Below are 19320 nucleotides of genomic sequence, written 5' to 3' on the forward strand. Positions count from 1 at the left end.
AGGTGGGACTATCTATGGGGGGTTTTGCAGTAAATAGTTCAGGGAGACTGGCAAAGAGGGTGAGTGGGAGGCACGCTCAGTAGGTTGGGCACATTTAAGAGGGTGCAGCCTTGAACGCATGGCTCAGGAGGCTGGCATTTATTCTTGTTGGCTAAGAAGACAATGGATATGGAACAGTCCTGGAGACAACCTAGGTTAGAAGCAACTGCAGACAAGCCCAGCGAGAGCTACAGTCCCCACTGCTCTTAACAGCCATGTTCGGCACTGTGTTCTTCTCATCCTGCTCATACCTAAAAAGCCTTTTAGCAAAATTGAGCTGGGTCAATCCAGATTCTTCTGTGATGAACAAGAGCAAGACAGTAGCTGCTACAGCTGAACAGAAGAGTTTTGAGGCAAACCTGAGGCTGGGGTGTCTGCTTGGGACCACAGGCTCACCGAGTCTAGGAGGATGCTGGGTGATAGAGAGCAAGGAACCTGGACCAGACATGGATGAAGCTGTAACATCATTATGAAAAATCACATGGCCCATAGGAGAGACCAAGAGAGCAGCTACCTGAGGTACTGGTGGTTTTCTGGTACCAGATTCAGTTTCTGTGCGTCCTCACAAAAACTGCTCCTTCCTTAAAGTTAGATGAATGGGTTTATAATTTCTAATTACTACAGATTATAATACAAGCAGTACCATGTTTCTGGATGGCCCATCAGAATGCCATGAGTTGTCCATGGAAGAAACCCCAATGGAATCCAGATAGCAACCTCTAGTTTGTAACATTTCCTTGGGGAAATCAATAAAGTAAATCAAATTTCAAGTTTCCTAAAGCCTGTAGAAAGGCAGAATGCTCTAACACAAAAGGAATAGGAATTCTTTTGCAAAGACCACACCTGACATGGATGGATGGTCAGTCAAAATGCACAAAGAACCCAGTCAAAGGTAGATCCTTGAAAGAGCAGTCCTGCAAGTTAGAGATGAAACTGAGTGAGGTTAACTCAGACAACTATACCCGAAAAAGAAACATCTTACACACAAGTCAGTATCCTTTCCTTGACACTGCTGGTGACTGCTTCCTTCTACTCCAGTAGATGAAGTGACTTCTCTTATCATTGAGTGACATAAACTATGGGTTGCCCCTCACAGGGGTTGCCCATTCCCCTCTCTCTGCTAAACAGTGAACTGTTTAGTGAGGCAGATGATCACTTAGAATAAAATGTGCATTTCCCAGCCTGCCTTGCAGGTAGGATTCAGTCATGTGACTAAGTCCTAGCCAATGAAATGGAAGTAAAAGCATCATGTGGTAGCGTCCATAAACTTCCCTTAGTCTCTTCTTTCCTCTTTCCTCTATCTTGCTACCTGGAATGTGGGTGTGGTGGCTGGAACCATGAGCATAGCAAACACCCTGATTGTGGCAAGACAGAACGAGCCTGAGTCTCTCAGGACTTGGAGAGACCTGCCTTACCAGCGCTAGAATGATTCTTTTCAGATATTTACATACAACACAGATCTCTCTCTCATTGCAAATAATGTTATTTCATATCTCTGATACAGTCCAACCTAACTCTGAGTGCAAAAGCAATACTATATAAATCTGAAGTGTGTATGTTCCCTTTCTTCTGAGTTTAAAGAGGTATGTAAAGGTGACACATAATCAATCATAGAAATCTCAATACTGGACAAATAAAGGCTTCCAAGTGTAAGGATGAGCAAAGGGAAAGAATTTTCTGGATATATAGCAATATTAAGCAATTCCAAAGAAAGTGTTGATACAAGATGATATACAGCCCTAATAGCAAAAGAGAACTATAGAAACATCTCCAAATTGTATTATCAATATGCTCTAGAAGCTATCGCATCTATAAAACAGGATCAGTTTGGCAATGAAAGGGGAAAAAAATCTATATATAGTTTTCTTAAACACGGAAAGTATAACTAATGGATTTTAGAATACAGTGTAGGCAATAAAGGGCAGACTGAGTGCTGCAGAAGTCTTGGTTTCCTTGATTATTTCCCTTAAACATTTTGCTACTACTGCTAAGTCACTTCAGTTGTGTCCCACTCTGTGCCACCCCATAGACAGCAGCCCACCAGGCTCCCCTGTCCCTGGGATTCTCCAGGCAAGAACACTGGAGTGGGTTGCCATTTCCTTCTCCAACGCATGAAAGTGGAAAGTGAAAGTGAAGTCACTCAGTCGTGTCAGACTCTTCATGACCCCATGGACTGCAGCCTACCAGGTTCCTCCATCCGTGGGATTTTCCAGGCAAGAGTACTGGAGTGGGGTGCCATCACCTTCTCCATTAAACATGTTAAGCTTTCATTATTTTTACTCAAGGTTGCAACACAATCTATTCTACTCTTTCCAACATCTGACTTAACCTGTTTCACCAAGAATATTAAGTATATTAGGTATGAAATCCCTCAAACTTTTTCTATATACCTATAGTTTATCTCTATGTGGCCTGCTCTCTCACCAAAACACCCTCTCATTGAAGAGGAAGATGGATCTTTTCCTTTTCTTAGGCCAGTCTCTATTCCTGATCACGTCCTTTTCTGATTTCTCTAAGATCAGGACCTTGTTCTTCCTCTTTCCCTATATTATTACCCTTTCACTCTTTGCCAGATTCTTTTGTGCAGACTGAAGATATGTTTAAGTTACCTCTTTTTAAAAATCCTTCAGTTCTTCATCCTCCACTAGTACTGCATCACCGAGCATCTCCTGTGCCAGACATGGTCCTCAAAACAACCAGAACCCTCACTACCTCTATTTTCTCACCCCTAAGCACTCATTTTTAAAGAAGTTGCTTACGTAAGTTGCTAAATAAGTTGATTTTCCTTGTTATAAAATTATATGTGTTAATTATAGAAAACTGAAAAAGTATAAAAGAATTTATCCATAGATCTGTGACTCAGAAACAAGTGAATCTTTCAGAGATTTTTCTATTCATCTAGTCTCTATATATTAAACTATAAAATTGAATCTGACTCTAATTATAGTTTCATAGGCTTTTACTCACTTTAAGAATATTTTGTAACTTTTCTATATCATCAAGTTCTCTTTAGAAATACATTCACTTAAATAACAACTTGTACATGAATGTTCACAGCAACCCTAATTACAATAGCCAGAATAGAAGGTGAAAACAACCCAAATATTCTTCAGCTGATGAATGGACAAACAAAATGTGTTACACCTATACAAGGGATATTATTTAGTCATAAAAAGGGATGAAATAGTATCTATGAAAGTGAAAGTTGCACAGTCGTGTCTGACTCTTTGCGACCCCATGAACTGTAGTCTGCCCGGTTCCTCTGTCCATGGAATTATCCAGGCAAGAATACTGGAGTGGGTTTGCCATTTCCTTCTCCAGGGGATCCTCCTGACCTGGGGATCGAACCCAGATATCCTGCATTGCAGGCAGATTCTTTTCCAACTGAGCCACTAGGGAAGCCCAGTATCTATACTACTGAATAGACAAATCTTGAAAATGTTAAGGCCACATATTTTATGATTCTATAGATATGAAAAGTCCAGAAGAGGCAAATCCATAGAGACAGAAAGTGGATTAATGGTTGCCAGGGGCTGGGGGAGGGTCAATGAAGAGTAAGGGGCTTAGTGGGTAGGTTTTTTGGTGTGTGTGGAGCAGGAGGGGCGTGATAAAAATATTCTGGAACTAGATAAGGGTGATGTGTATGTACCAAATGTCATTATTGTATACCTTATAATGGTTAAAATATTCAACTTTAAGATTATATGTATTTTACCACAATAAAAAAGATATTTAATAGTTGTTCCCCCTAGAACAGATAAATGACACAAATACCACAATAATTCATTAATGACTCATCCACATGTATGATTCATTAATACATAGTCATTCTTTAGCAGGGACCTATGAAAATTGGACATGGAGAAGGAAGTTTTAAGATAGGAAGGCAGAGGGAAATCCCCGGCTGTCCAGTAGTTGGGACTCCGTGCTTTCACTGCAGAGGTGCCTGGTTGGGGAACTAAGATCCTGCAAGCCATGTGGTGTGGCTAAAAAATAAATAAATAAGGGCAGGCAGAACACAATGGGAAAAAGAACCTCCTTGGCGTCACCCAGAGTGAGTGCATTTTGGCACTTAGAGGGCCGGTTAGCGAAGAGATGAATGGAGAAAGGAAGAGAGATCGAAGCAGAGGAAGACTTTGGTTTACTTCTCTAGATTTGTAGTACAAGCCCCACAAGTGGCTTGGAGAAGATGGCTGGGAAAGTACAAGACACATTAACACAAATTGTAAACTGCTTAGGAGTCTATCACTGCCTTTTCCATTACTGTAGTCCTAAAGGTTGACACAATGTCAGGTACATAGTAGGTGGCAGGTGCCCAATAAACTTTTTTAATTTAAAGGAATAATGGAAATTTCATAGTTTTCTTATCATAATATTTGCTTGTACATAACAGAAACTTCGTCAAATTAATTTAAGTAAGTTTAGCATGAGGATAAAGATGAATTTCCCGCAATCCAACTGCAGAATGCACAGCAAGGTCTTGTGAGAACAGAACAATTATCCGTTCTTTTCCTCTACCTGGAGCCATGCAGATCTCTCACCTTGACTCCTTTGTCCATATCTAATCTACTCTTCCTCTTACAGATTAGTTTTCTCTGCAAAACTTTTAGTTTTTATTCTTTCAAAATTCTAGCTGCATGAGGCTTTAGGTAGACACGTTGACTACTTTGCATGCCTACAACTCCGATGAACAACACTGCTGACTGACTCAATCTCAGCTTGATTCAAGTGTCTACATCAGAAAAGTGGCTGTGACTAGACTGGAATCATGCAGTTAAAGACTCTCTCTTCTAGGCTATGCATAAGAGATTTTCAAAGACGGATCATTGTTTGTGGAGGCAATGGTAGTGCTATGACATGGATAAGTGCAAAGGGAATCGTATTCCAGCCTTTGAAGCTTTGGGCCACAGCCCATGGGCCTATGAAAATGTCTTTAGGCTATAAAGTGTCACTGTGTGTGCGTACGTGCTAAGTCACTTCAGTCGTGTCCAACTCTGTGCGACCCCATGGACTGTAGCCAGCTGGGCTCCTCTGTCCATGGGATTCTCCAGGCAAGAATATTGGAGTGTGTTGCCATGCCCTCTTCCAGGAGATCTTCCTGACTCTGGGATCGAACCTGCACTTGTTAGGTCTCCTGCATTGGCGGGCAGGTTCTTTACCACTAGCGCCACCCGGGAAGCCCCTAAAATGCCACTAGAGTCATAGAAATACCATCAGCAGGATGCTCCAGTGACTCATCTGCTTCTCAAGTCACTATTTTTCAAATGGATGCTAGCCTCCGCAAATGGAGATCAAGCTACAAGGGTAATCACTTAGTCATGACATATATTGTGCAAGAGTCCCTTCTAATAATTAGCATCTTGTCTCTGCTTTCCATGGGCACTCTGAGTTCACGGGACTATTAAGAGTCCACAGTCAGCCAACGATGAAAATCAGAGTCCCTCCCTCTCTCTTTTCTTTTCAACTAACGTATAACTGACCGATAACACTGTGCTGGTTTCAGGCACATAACATAGAGATTCAGTATTTCTACACAGGGAAAATGATCACCATGATAAGTCTACTTACTATCTGTCATCATACAAAGTTAATATAATGTTATTGATTATATTCCACACACTGTGTATTTCATCCCTGTGACTTATTTTGTAACTAGAAGTTTGTACCTCTTAATCTCCTTTACCTATTTCACTTAGCCCCTCAAGCCCTCCTCTCCGACAACCACCTGTTTGTTTTCTGTATCTATGCATCTGTTTCTATTGCACTACATTTGCTTTGTTTTTTAGATTCCACATATAAGAGAAACTGTATGGTATTTGTCTTTATCTGACTTATTTCACTTGGCATAATATCCTCTAGATCCATCCATGTTGTTGCAAATGGTAAGCATTCTTTTTCTTTTTCTTTTTTTTTTTTTGCAATCTTTCTGAAATTTCCAGAATTTCAACCTTTCTAGCAACATGCATAGAAGCACCTAGGAACTGATGTATTAATTTGGATTAATCAGCAGTGTTGAGGCAGGAAAGAAAATAGTAGCTTTCTACAGTGAGTCCACCTGGTGCTGATGGTCTGAGGGAGTCTTCAGACTCTTTAACGGTCCCCTAAGTGGCCTGAGGGGGCAAGGCTACCTCCAAGTCCCAGCTTATTCTTGAAGCTTTCTGTGTGTGTGTGTGTGTGTGTGTGTGTGTGTGTGTGTGTGTGTGTGTGTGTGTGTGTGTGTTTTAACCATTTGGGCTACATGCAAAGTTTAACACATATCAAGTTAAAAAGTTAGACCTAGAAAAAATAACATAAATGTGGTATATTTTAATATTTGCTTGTACATATTGTTACTGGTGGCTCAGATGGTAAAGAATTTACCTGCAATGTGGGAGACCTGGGTTCTATCCCTGGGTTGGGAAGATCCCCTGGAGAAGGGAACAGCTACCCACTCCAGAATGCTGGCCTGGAGATTCCCATGGACAGAGGAGCCTGGTGGTTTACAGTCCATGGGGCCCTGAAGAACTGAACATGACTGAGTGACTTTCATTTCACTTCATTGTTATAACAACACTGGATCAAAATACATGCGGAATAGTTAAGGAAAAAACACTTGCATTTCCTTCATTCTGGTATTCTGCACTGCGTTTTAATTAGTGTGACAATAAGACTCTCAAAAGCCATCGTGTGAACAAAATTTTTACAAAATGATTTATTACTGAAAGGCCCTAATTCCAAGTTACAGCATATTAATTTCCAAAGTGTCTATAATCTAATGCTTTGTTTCTAAAATCCTTAGTGGGTCCCAGATAGAGTTTTGTCCTGAAAAAAAAAAAAAGATAAGTTCCAGTTCTTTTCTCAAAATACTTTTGAAAATCATTCATTTTTAAATCTTTAAAGGCCTAGGCTGTTGGTTAACTTGAGAGAGCACTGGGGCTGACTGACAGCGTCTGTCAGAGGCAATGAACTCCACTCCAGCGTTGCCTTTATGCTGCTGTGTCAAGTTGTTCAACTGTGACCCTTCCATCTGTTCCAGCTAATCTGAAAGTCATTTAGACCCGCTTCCCCATTCATTTGAAACACAGCACATTCTCCTGTTAACACACATATGCAAAGTTGTCTGCTGTCAGCAACCTATGGGTTTTTTTGAAAAGTCTCACTTACAACATCTGTATAAACATATATACAACAGAAAATCCATTTATCGACTATTACTGCCTTCCTAACTTAACTTTTTCAGACCTTTCTAAGTATAGGGCCATTTTGGATAGACACTTAGTATGTATTGTCACTCCAAATTAATTTTTAAACAGGAATGGTCACTTGACTTTGACATTTCAAAAAAAGCATTCTGTGTTATGTATTAAGACTTCTTGCGAATTCATGATCTTATTTTCAAGGATGCAGTTTACAATTGAAAATCTTTTCTTTTTTTGAAAATAAGTTTGGGAGGAAGCAGTCTAATTCATCAGACCTACTAAATAAGAATCCCTGGAGTGGGACTCTGGCAATCTGTTTATTCAAAAAGTCCTCCAAGTGATTTTGAAAATCAACCAGGTTCAGAAACAACTGATCTGATTTACTTACACTTTACTAAGATGCCTGGTAATACATAACTCTGTTTTCTTATCTGTAGGACTCTCATAAGATTCTATTAAGTAAATCACTTAACTAAAAGTAAAAAAAAGAAGTGTAATTAAAAAAAAAACAGGAAAGCTTATTTGAGGGATTTACACAGACATTTCCTTGCATTATGTGTAAATTGAAACTGCTTTTGGATGTAACACAATAGGAATACTCATACTGTGCTAAGTGAATTAAGACCTCCTTTGGTACAGACCTTTAAAAAAAATTGCTTTGCTTTATTTTAACCTGTTTCCTTCTCTGTACTTACTCTGTTAGATCTGTACTGTGTAGACCTTGTGTGATCCTGTATGACCCTGAGTGAGTTACTTCTCCTCTCTGCGACTTAGTTTATATGAGGGAATTAAAATGATTTCTAAAGTCCCTTCTAGCTCTGACAGCGCCTGGGGACCTAAAACAAGTTCTAGACAACCTTTCCTCCTGATAAAATCACTTCTAGCCTAGAATGCAATCTCCAGCCAGACATAATTAGGGGATCACAAAGATAAAAAGTTATCAAGGTATTTCTGGAGAGTATTTCTGAGGTTTAGGAGTTTAAGTTTAAGGGACTACCCTTTGTGAAATGTTCCTAGAATCTAAATTGACAGCCCTAGCTCCAAAAGGTTTTTTTCACTAATCTACTCACAAAATGTGCCACTCTCTCCTTTGAGGTTCTATTTCCAACCATCAAAGATTCTTTATGTTACATCTGTTGAATTTATCCTTCCATATACACCCCATCTCCTTTTTGTGTCTTGAACACGTGTAGTTGAAAGAAACATAAAACTTCTGATGAGCTATGAGATCTTGAACAAATTATTTAATCTTCTCAAGCTTTAGGGTTTTGTTTTTTTTTTTTTCATTTGTAAGATGGAAATAATTCTGCTTGAGTAGAAAATAACTCCTAGGTACAAAAGAAATAAGAAAGAAGCACTTTTTAAATTCACCCTGCTGTGCAGATGTCATTATTACTATCTGCCACCTTCCACATCTATCTGCCATTACTATCTGCCACATCTTCCACCTTCAAGAGCATCATTTTTTATTTTTAATTGAGTTGTTTGCTTTTTGCTGCTGAGTTGTATGAGTTCCTTATATATTTTTTATGGTACCCCCTTATCAGATATATGGTTTGCAAATATATTCTCCCATTCTGTGGGTAGCCTTTTCATTTTGTTGATTGCTTCCCTTGTGGTATAGAAGCCTTTTAGTTTGGTGTAATTCTTTTGGTTCATTTTTGCTTTTATTGCCTATGCTATGGGTGTCATTTCCCCCGAATCATTGCAAGACTGATGTCAAGGAGCTTTTTCTTTGCTTTCTTCTAGAAGGTGAATAGTTTCATGTTAATACATTTCAAGTTAATTTTTGTGTGTGATGTAAGATGAGGACCCAATTTCATTCCTTTGTTTATGAATCCCTAGGTCGCAAGAATGAGTCAATGTATGCAAACCAACAAATGTGATACACCACATTAGCAGAATAAAGGATAAAATCATATAATCATCTCAACAGACACAGAAAAAGCATTTGAAAAATTCAACGTTTTTTTCATGATAAAAATTCTCAGCAACTTAAGTACAGAAGGAATGTATCTCAACATGATAAAGGCCATATATCACAAACCCACAGCTAACATCAAAATTAATAGTGAAAAGTTGAAAGCTCTTCTTCTAAGACCAGGAATAAGACAAGGGTACCCACTCTTTCATTTCCAATCAATATAGTACCAGAATTTTGTCATGTATTTAAATGTTGAATCACCATGCTGTACACTTGAAACAAATTTAGTATTGTATGTCAACCACATTTAAAAGAAAACACTGGAAAATGTAGCCAGAGCAATTAGGCAAGCAAAAGAAGTAAAGGGCATCCAAATTGGAAAGGAAAGAGTTAGACTATCCCTGTTTGTAGACGATGTGATCTTATATAAAGAAAATCCTAAAGATTCCAGTAAAATATTGTTAGAACTAATAAATGAATTCAGTAAAGTAATAGGATATAAAATCAACATATAAAAATCAGTTGTGTTTCTATATACTATACTATATACTAAGAACAAACTAATCAAAAAAGAAATTTAAAATTCCCATTTACAATGCAATCAAAAAATGAAATATTTAGAAATTAATTTAACCAAGGAGGTAAAAGATCTGTGCAATGAAAACTGTAAAACTTTGATGAAAGACACTAAGAAGACACTCATAAATGGGAATATCCTGCATTCTTGGATTTGCTGGAGTAGGAAATGGCAACCCACTCCAGTATTCTTGCCTGGGAAATCCCACAGACAGAGGACACTGGCAGGCTACAGTTCATGGAGAGAAAGAAGCTGGAACAAACATCCCAAATTAACACCCTTTCCGCTGCTTTGCCCCAGAGCCAGCACAGTAAGGGTTCTGTCAACACTGGCAGAATACAGGACAGTTACACATCCCAGAGTCCCTGGGACAGCCCTGGCTTCTGCCTGTTGTCCTAGAATACTTATTTCCTTTCACTCTCACAGTGGTCCCGGTTGGGTGATACATTATACACTCAGGAGCTTTGGGTCCACTGGACACAGGAGGGGGACAGCCCCAGAGAATGTTGGTGTCTGGTATCTTGGTATGTTGGTAATGCTGGTATCTGAATGAATCAGAGAAGATTAATGCTGGTATCTGAGTGAATTAGAGAAATGTTACTGCTGGTATCTGGACAAACCAGAGAATGTTAACACTGGTATCTGAATGAATCTCAGCCTTTCTCCACCTAGACTCTACCGAGGGCACAGTGAACCAGCCAGAACAACAGATGAGCAGTCAGCCAGGTAGAGGAAAGATTCTATTCACTATCTGCCACCAGGTCCCTAATGCAGCCATAGGGGACACACATATATCGCTTTCATTTGTCTTTCATTCATTCTCACACCTTCTGGGAAAGCTACTTGAGTGTGCTTAGAAACCCCATCTCCCCACTAGTAAGCTGGGGGGATGGGGTGCAGCTCAGGAACAAATGTGTGATCCAAGGTGGTCACACAGAGCATTTCAAATCCTTGCTTATGGGGTTGGTTCAGGAATAGACATGTGACCCAGGCTTGGTTGTTCAGAGTTCAACCCTGGATTGCTCACATCTGAAAAACTGCCTCTGCTACAGGACCCTGACAACCTGGAAAATCAATTTCAGGATATTTTGGAAATTGGTTGAATCGCTGAGGAGTTAAGAGAAAGCTTGGTGTCCTTGGCAACAATCTTTACCCTATGAGAGCACAGTCTACCTAAGAATAGAATCAACACAGAGGAAAGGCAGGATAGACAGAGTGGTGGAGAGAAAAAGACAAATCCTAAGGACAGTGTCTAAATCTATGTATGTAATGAGGCTCAAAGTTAGTGTTTCCCTAAACTTTTAAGTTAGGAGTGAAAGTGAGAGTGAAAGTCACTCAGTCATGTCTGACTCTTTGCGACCCCATGGACTATACAGTGGGGAGTCCTGTTCTCCAGGCCAGAATACTGGAGTGGGTAGCCTTTCCCTTCTCCAGGGGATATTCCCAACCCAGGGATCGAACCCAGGACTCCCGCATTGCAGGCGGATTCTTACCAGCCGAGCCACAAAGGAAGACCAAAGTTAGGGGTAAAGTTACTAATTTCCTTTTCTAAAAAATTGAGTTTAAGTTGGATTTCTAGCTCTTGAAAAACAACAACGAGAATTCAGTTCAGTTCAGTTCAGTTCAGTCGCTCAGTCATGTCCAACTCTTTGTGACCAAATGAATCACAGCATGCCAAGCCTCCCTGTCCATCACCAACTCCCGGAGTCCACCCAAACTCATGTGCATCAAGTCGGTGATGCTATCCAGCCATCTCATCCTCTGTCGTCCCCTTCTCCTCCTGTCCCCAATCTCTCCCAGCATCAGGGTCTTTTCCAATGAGTCAACTCTTCACATGAGGTGGCCAAAGTATTGGAGTTTCAGCCTTAGCATCAGTCCTTCCAATGAACACCCAGGACTGGTCTCCTTTAGGATGGACTGGTTGGATCTCCTTGCAGTCCAAGGGACTCTCAAGAGTCTTCTTCAACACCACAGTTCAAAAGCATCAATTCTTCAGTGCTCAGCTTTCTTCACAGTCCAACTCTCACATCCATACATGACCACTGGAAAAACCATAGCCTTGACTAGAAGGAACTTTGTTGGCAAAGTAATGTCTCTGCTTTTCAATATGCTATCTAGGTTGGTCATAACTTTCCTTCCAAGGAGTAAGCGTCTTTTAATTTCATGGCTGCAATCACCATCTGCAGTGATTTTGGAGCCCAGAAAAATAAAGTCTGACACAGTTTCCACTGTTTCCCCATCTATTTCCCATGAAGTGATGGGACCAGATGCCATGATCTTCGTTTTCTGAATGTTGAGCTTTAAGCCAACTTTTTCCCTCTCCTCTTTCACTTTCATCAAGAGGCTTTTGAGTTCCTCTTCACTTTCTGCCATAAGGGTGGTGTCATCTGCATATCTGAGGTTATTGATATTTCTCCCGGCAATCTTGATTCTAGCTTGTGTTTCTTCCAGTCCAGCGTTTCTCATGATGTACTCTGCATATAAGTTAAATAAGCAGGGTGACAATATACAGCCTTGACATACTCCTTTTCCTATTTGGAACCAGTCTGTTGTTCCATGTCCAGTTCTAACTGTTGCTTCCTGACCTGCATACAGGTTTCTCAAGAGGCAGGTCAGGTGGTCTGGTATTCCCATCTCTTTCAGAATTTTCCACAGTTTATTGTGATCCACACAGTCAAAGGCTTTGGCATGGTCAATAAAGCAGAAATAGATGTTTTTCTGGAACTCTCTTGCTTTTTCAATGATCCAGCAGATGTTGGCAGTTTGATCTTTGGTTCCTCTGCCTTTTCTAAAACCAGCTTGAACATCTGGGAGCTCATGGTTCACGTATTGCTGAAGCCTGGCTTGGAGAATTTTGAGCTTTACTGGTGTGTGAGATGAGTGCAGTAGTTTGAGCATTCTTTGGCATTGCCTTTCATATATATATATATGTATATATATATGTGTGTGTGTGTATATATATATATATATATAATCTTGGAACACAATGAAATGCTTTTATTTCGGTATGCATCCACATCTAAGCATTTAGTGGTCCTGAACAGAAAAGTGGAAAAATCAGCCATTTGCCAGGAGTTTCAAGGATTTGCTGTGCACTCTGAGTTCTTTCTTAATCCCTGCTAACAACCAAGAGAAGCAGCAGTACCAAAACCAAAGTATGCACCAAATTCAATGTTCTTTTTGTTCCGGTTGTCAGCTTTCAAATTAGACCTAAATGAATTGCAAGGATGACCAAATGAGAGCCCTGTTTATAACTTCTTCAATTTTTAAGGGCAAAGCAATTACAGGAAAAGAAAACAATTCATTCAGAGAGATTGTGTGTGCTTGCAAGTGCTTTCTGGGGCCTTTCTCCAAGTGTAACCACCAAGGACTCCGAGGGCTGGCAGGTCTCAGCACCCCGATGACTATTTTTTTCACCTTATCAAAGCCTGAGCTAAAAAAACAAAACAAAGAAAAACATACACACACACACAAACACATCAGCTGACGATGACAACAGAGGGTGACAGGGGTGAGAACCCAATATTCATTTCCCAGGCTGATGTATGCATGCTAAGTTGCTTCAGTCATGCCCAACTCTGTGCGACCCTATGGACTGTAGCCTGCCAGGCTCCTCTGTCCATGGGATTCTCCAGGCAAGAAAACTGGAGTGGGTTGCCATTTCCTTCTCCAGGGGAATCTTCCTAACCCAGGGATTGAACCGAGGTCTCCCGCATTGTAGGCAGATTCTTTACCATCTGAACTACCAGGGAGTGTCTCAGGCAGCTGGGGGAGCTTCATATTTTCTTTAGACACCATTAGGCACCAAAGCTCTTGCAGAACAACTCTGATGCTATATGAATCCGGCCACTCTGCTAGCACTGACATGGTTCTTGGGTCCACCACTCCATTAGAATTATTAACTCCATTCAGATGACTTTTTGTTACAAATTGTACAAAAGGGAGGTGCTTCTGGGTATTTAGGTCCACATTCTATTTTAAGGGTGTATATCTGGTTTTCATAAATTGTTCTTGGTGGCCCAATCATCATCCATGTCCACATTGTAAGTGTCCTGTCATTGTTATTGTCTAGATCCCAGCTAGCTGTGCCATCTCTTACTCCTTTCTGGCCTTCTTTGAGTTCTTCCAACAGCCAGAAATCACAAGGGACTTTTACTTCCAAGCCCATGGTGGCTGCTATTTGGTATCGCTGTGGCTTAAAGGCCTACATCCGTATGTCTGAAGACAGATCTCGTGCCCCCCAAGGATAGTCATCCTCATATGCCACGATTCCAGATGTTTACACATCGCTCCTACTGCTTTAGGGGTCTCCCAGAACACACCTCCACCCCTGATTAGATGCACTGCCATAACAGCCAGGAGGTATTAAGCATTTAGTATTAACCAGGCAATGTGCTGGGCTTCTCCTATGGTTTAGCGCATAAAGAATCCACCTGCCACGCAGGAGACACAGGAGATGAGGGGTCAATCCCGGAGTCAGGAAGATTTCCTGGAGAAAGAAAACGTCAACCCACTCCAGTATTCTTCCCTGAAAAATCCCTTGGACAGAAAAGCCTGGTGGGTCACAAAGAGCCCACAGGGTCACAAAGAGTCAGACACAATTAAGCACTAGGAATTGTGCTAAGTTCTTTACAGTCCTCATCTCATTTAATCCTCATAGCAGCTCTACAGAGGTGGGTCCTATGATCATCTCCATTTTACAGATGAGAAAACTGAGGTTTTGAAGATTAAATAACTTTCCTAAGGTGATGTAGATATTAAGTGACAGGTCTGGGCCCATAGTTTGACTAATGGAATTCATACTCATTTCACTACTACATTAATACTGCTTTTACGCCTGGGACAGAGGGTCTTATATTACACATAGGAACTTGCGATTGCATTTGTATACAGACTACGCAATGTCAATAAAATACCTGTTAGGGGAAGCACACTGATTGAAACCGTCCACCCTGGCCAGGTACCATAGTAACTATTTGCATGAGTTGTTTTACGACAGGAGGTCCCGGTAAGGAACACAGAACTAATAGGCCTCCACCAACCGGAAGAGTTCAGGAAAGGTCAAAAGGAGACACCACGTGTCCGACCACCTCCCAGAATCCTCTCTGGCATCCATCTTGGCCGAACAAGGCATGCACCACCAGGAAGCACTCTGAGTCAGAATGATTGGCTAAAGACAACCCGGAAACTAATCCCATCACCATAAAACCCAACACTCAAGCCACGTGGCAGAGCAGTTCTCCTGGGTTCCCTTGCCCTACTGCTCTCCACCCAGGTGCCCTTTCCCAATAAAATCTCTTGCTTTGTCAGCACATGTGTCTCCTTGGACAATTCATTTTCAAGTGTTAGACAAGAGCCCAGTTTGGGGCCCTGGAAGGGGTCCCCCTTCCTGCAACATAGCCATGAGAAAATACATTTCTGCTGTTTTTAGCCACCAAATGTGTGACAGTTTGTTACAACAGCCATAGAAACTAAGGTAACTACAGGGTAGCTTCAGATCCTACTTCCCCAAACCAATGAATAAATTATATCTCCCAATCTTGAGCCTCCAACAACGTAAAATATATCATGCCTTGACTTTGATCACATCCTCTACATAAATACTCATGTAACTGCTAAAATGGAGACCAGACACAGAACCTTTTCTGTCATTGTCAGAAAGGGACTCTGGCTTCACAGTGGGAATTACCAGACAAAAGGGCTTCCTGGTTTAGTAAAGAAATTTGGGAAATACTGGTTTGAAAACATTTGAAAAAATTTCTCTACTACAGGACTTCTCAGAGCCTTTAATATGCTAATAAGACTGTGAATCTCCAAGGAGCAACTTGGTCTTCAGTGTTCACCAAACTTATTTCATTATAATCACCCTACCCCTGGGAATGGGCTTCCCTTGTGGCTCAGACTGTAAAGGATCTGCCTGCAATGCAGGATACCTGGGTTCAATCCTCGGGTTGGAAGATTCCCTGGAGAAGGGAATGCTACCCACTAAAGAGCCTCTTGATGAAGGTAAAAGAGGAGAGTGAAAAAGCTGGCTTAAAACTCAACATTCAAAACATGAAGATCATAGCATCCAGTCCTACCACTTCATGGCAAATAGATGGGGAAACAGTTGAAACAATGACAGACTTTATTTTCTGGGCTCCAAAATCACTGCAGATGGTGACAACAGCCATGAAGTTAAAAGAAGCTTGCTCCTTGGAAGAAAAGCTATGACCAACCAAGACAGCATACTAAAAAGCAGAGACATCACTTTGCCAACAAAGGTCCATATAGTCAAAGCTATGGTTTTTCCCAGTAGTCATGTATCAGATCAGATCAGTCGCTCAGTCGTGTCTGACTCTTTGCGACCCCCTGAGTCGAAGCACGCCGGGCCTCCCTGTCCATTACCAACTCCTGGAGTTCACTCAGACTCACGTCCATCGAGTCAGTGATGCCATCCAGCCATCTCATCCTCTGTCGTCCCCTTCTCCTCTTGCCCCCAATTCCTCCCAGCATCAGAGTCTTTTCCAATGAGTCAACTCTTCGCGTGAGGTGGCCAAAGTACTGGAGTTTCAGCTTTAGCATCATTCCTTCCAAAGAAATCCCAGGGCTGATCATCAGAATGGACCGGTTGGATCTCCTTGCAGTCCAAGAGACTCAAGAGTCTTCTCCAACACCACAGTTCAAAAGCATCAATTCTTTGGCACTCAGCCTTCTTCACAGTCCAACTTTAACATCCATACATGACCACTGGAAAAACCATAGCCTTGACTAGACGAACCTTTGTTGGCAAAGTAATGTCTCTGCTTTTGAATATACAATCTAGGTTGGTCATAACTTTCCTTCCAAGGAGTAAGCGTCTTTTAATTTCATGGCTATGAATTGGACCATAAAGAAGGCTGAGTGTGGAAGAATTGATGCTTTTGAACTGTGGTGTTGGAGAAGACACTTGAGAGTCCCTCAGACTGCAAGGAGATCAAACCAGTCAGTCAGTCCTGAAGGAAATCAGTCCTGAATATTCATGGAAGGACTGATGCTGAAGCTGAAACTTCAGTACTTCAGCCACCTGATGCGAAGAATCAATTCACTGGAAAAGACCCTGATGCTGGGAAAGATTGAAGGCAGGAGGAGAAGAGGATGACAAAGGATGAGATGGTTGGAGGCATCACCGACTCAATGGACATGAGTCTGAACAAAGTCTGGGAGATGGTGAAGGACAGGGAAGCCTGGTGTGCTGCAGTCCATGGGGTCTAAAGAGTTGGGCACGGCTAAGCGACTGAACAGCAACTCCATCCCACTCCAGTATTCTTGCCTGGAGAATTCCATGGACAGAAGAGCCTGGCAGGGCCATGAGGTCATAAAGAGTAAGACACGACTGAGTGACTAACACACATCCCTGAGAAAGTACCTTTAAAGACAAGTGCTACAAAGACCACTACTGCTGCTGCTAAGTCACTTCAGTCGTGTCCGACTCTGTGCGACCCCATAGACGGCAGCCCGCCAGGCTCCTCCGTCCCTAGGTTTCTCCAGGCAAGAACACTGGAGTGGGTTGCATTTCCTTCTCCAATGCACGAGAGTGAAAAGTGAAAGTGAAGCCACTCAGTCGTGTCCGACTCCTAGCGACCCCATGGTCTGCAGCCTACCAGGCTCCTCCGTCCATGGGATTTTCCAGGCAAGAGTACTGGAGTGGGTTGCCATTGCCTTCTCTGAACAAAGACCACAGTTAGGAGAAAAATATGTCTGGCCCGAATACCTCACTGTACTGATGACACTGAGGTTCAGAGCAGCTGATCTGCCACAGTCCCACTGCTGGTGGGGCACCTTCAGGGTTATAACTCAGGCTTTCTAACCTTTTGTCTGGTGTTCCTTCTATTAACCATGTTGAACGTCTTAAAAAAAGGAGGCATTCAATGTCATCTTAAAATGAAGGGAGGAGGGATCCTCAAAGACAATTTCATTGAAAGGAAACATTTTCTGCAGTAAGTTAACAATTTATAGAACGCAGCAATGAGATATGAGGAAAGGGGCATTTTTCTCATCTTTTGTTATTGGCATTGACCCTGAAGGCCCTTAGTCCTCCCCCAGAAGCTTAAGGGGCTTAGATCAAGGGCAGATTTTGAAACTGAATGTATTCAGATTAAGCAAAACCTTGAGTGAGAGGATTTACTCCCCACAAGCTGTTGCCAAGTTGGGGCTGTCCCAGCCAGGCCCCTTTTCCTCAACTGCAGTCGACTGGTTTCCAAGTTGCTAGCATTCAAGCAGCCCAGTTTCCTGGGACATTAAATATCCACAGAGCTTCATCAGCCTCCTGGATCCTTTCCTATTTCTCCACTGTTTTTAGACAGGTTTCGGGTAGGCTGCAGATTTTCTAACAATCACCCAAGGAGATGATCCTGGGGAAATTACCCAGAGATTCGGAGTCTAGAAAAATGCTCCTTTCTTATTAGTGTTTGACAAGTCACAATGAAGATTATTCCTAGCAAGGAGGATATTTTGCCATGATAATCTAGAAGACAGAGGCAGCTGGGAGTCCAGGGTTACAAGTGGTTGTTTATTTGGGGACTTTTCTTTTAATGTCATTTCCCTGGTTTGCTGGATGCCACTGCTACTCCTCAAGTCTGAAAAATTGCCACTGATTTTGAGAGTCTTGAATGTGGCAGAGAAAACAGTTGCCAAGTTTCCATGAAATTAAAAAAGACGCTTGCCCCTTGAAAGGAAAGTTATGACAATTCTAGACAGTGTATTAAAAAACAGAGGCATCACTGTGTTGACAAAGGCCCGTCTTGTCAAAGCTATGGTTTTTCCAGCAGTCATGTATGGTGGTGAGAGTTGGATCATAAAGAAGGCTGAGTGCTGAAGAACTGATGCTTTCAAATTGTGGTGCTGGAGAAGATTCTTGAGAGACCCTTGGATTACAAGGAAATCAAACCAGTCAATCCTAAAGGAAATCAGTCCCGAGTATTCATTGGAAGGACTGAAGCTGAAACTGAAGCTCTAATACTTTGCCCAGCCAATATGGAGAGCCAACTCATTGGAAAAGATCCCAATTCTGGGAAAGAGTGAAAGTAAAAGGAGAAGAGGGAGAAAGAGGATGAGACGGTTAGATAGCATCACCAATTCAATGGACTCGAACTTGGGCAGACTCCGGGAGATAGAAACAGGGAGGCGCGGCGGTCACAAAAAGTCAGACACTTAGCGACTGAACAACAACATTTTGAATGAGCTCTGTCTTTAAGACTGAATTTCTTTAAGTGTTTAAAAGGCCTCAAATTTTTCTTTTGTGTCTATATTTTTAAAAATAGCTTCTATACTTTGTTCTTCATAATACCTGTTTGTTTTAGAAATGTTGGAAGTATGAGAAAAGCATAAGAAAAGAAAAATCTTCTGTGTTCTCACCACTCAGAAATAAAAGTAATTAACATTTTTGGCTCCAAGCTCTTTTAGAATCATTTTAAAATATCTTAACAGGATGCTGGTGAGGATAAAGTTTGAGGTGAGTCTCCCTAATCCCCACAGGATGGAAGGCAACCTGTGTACTCTGTCTCTGAATCAAGCACAAGGAGAATCACCTATCATTTATCGAGCTACTATCTCAAAAAAATCTTAGTCAAATTATATGGAAT

At 41.5% G+C, this 19320-nt stretch overlaps 1 protein-coding gene across 1 annotated transcript in view; it reads right to left on the reverse strand.

Moving 5' to 3' along the window:
* The window catches only part of LOC107131959 (ubiquitin-conjugating enzyme E2 variant 1-like), a 38591-nt gene extending 21014 nt beyond the window's left edge, over nt 1-17577 (reverse strand). Inside the window, exons 1-3 of the mRNA XM_015461172.1 lie at nt 17548-17577; nt 13729-13907; nt 13453-13601 (exon numbers count right to left, since the gene is read on the reverse strand). Of these exons, the coding sequence (XP_015316658.1) occupies nt 13453-13601; nt 13729-13907; nt 17548-17577 (358 nt within the window). The remainder of the gene's footprint in view (nt 1-13452; nt 13602-13728; nt 13908-17547) is intronic.
* Nucleotides 17578-19320: the final 1743 nt, after the last annotated feature.

The sequence above is a fragment of the Bos taurus genome, chromosome 29, assembly GCF_002263795.3.
Source record: "Bos taurus isolate L1 Dominette 01449 registration number 42190680 breed Hereford chromosome 29, ARS-UCD2.0, whole genome shotgun sequence".
Classification (NCBI taxonomy): domain Eukaryota; kingdom Metazoa; phylum Chordata; class Mammalia; order Artiodactyla; family Bovidae; genus Bos; species Bos taurus.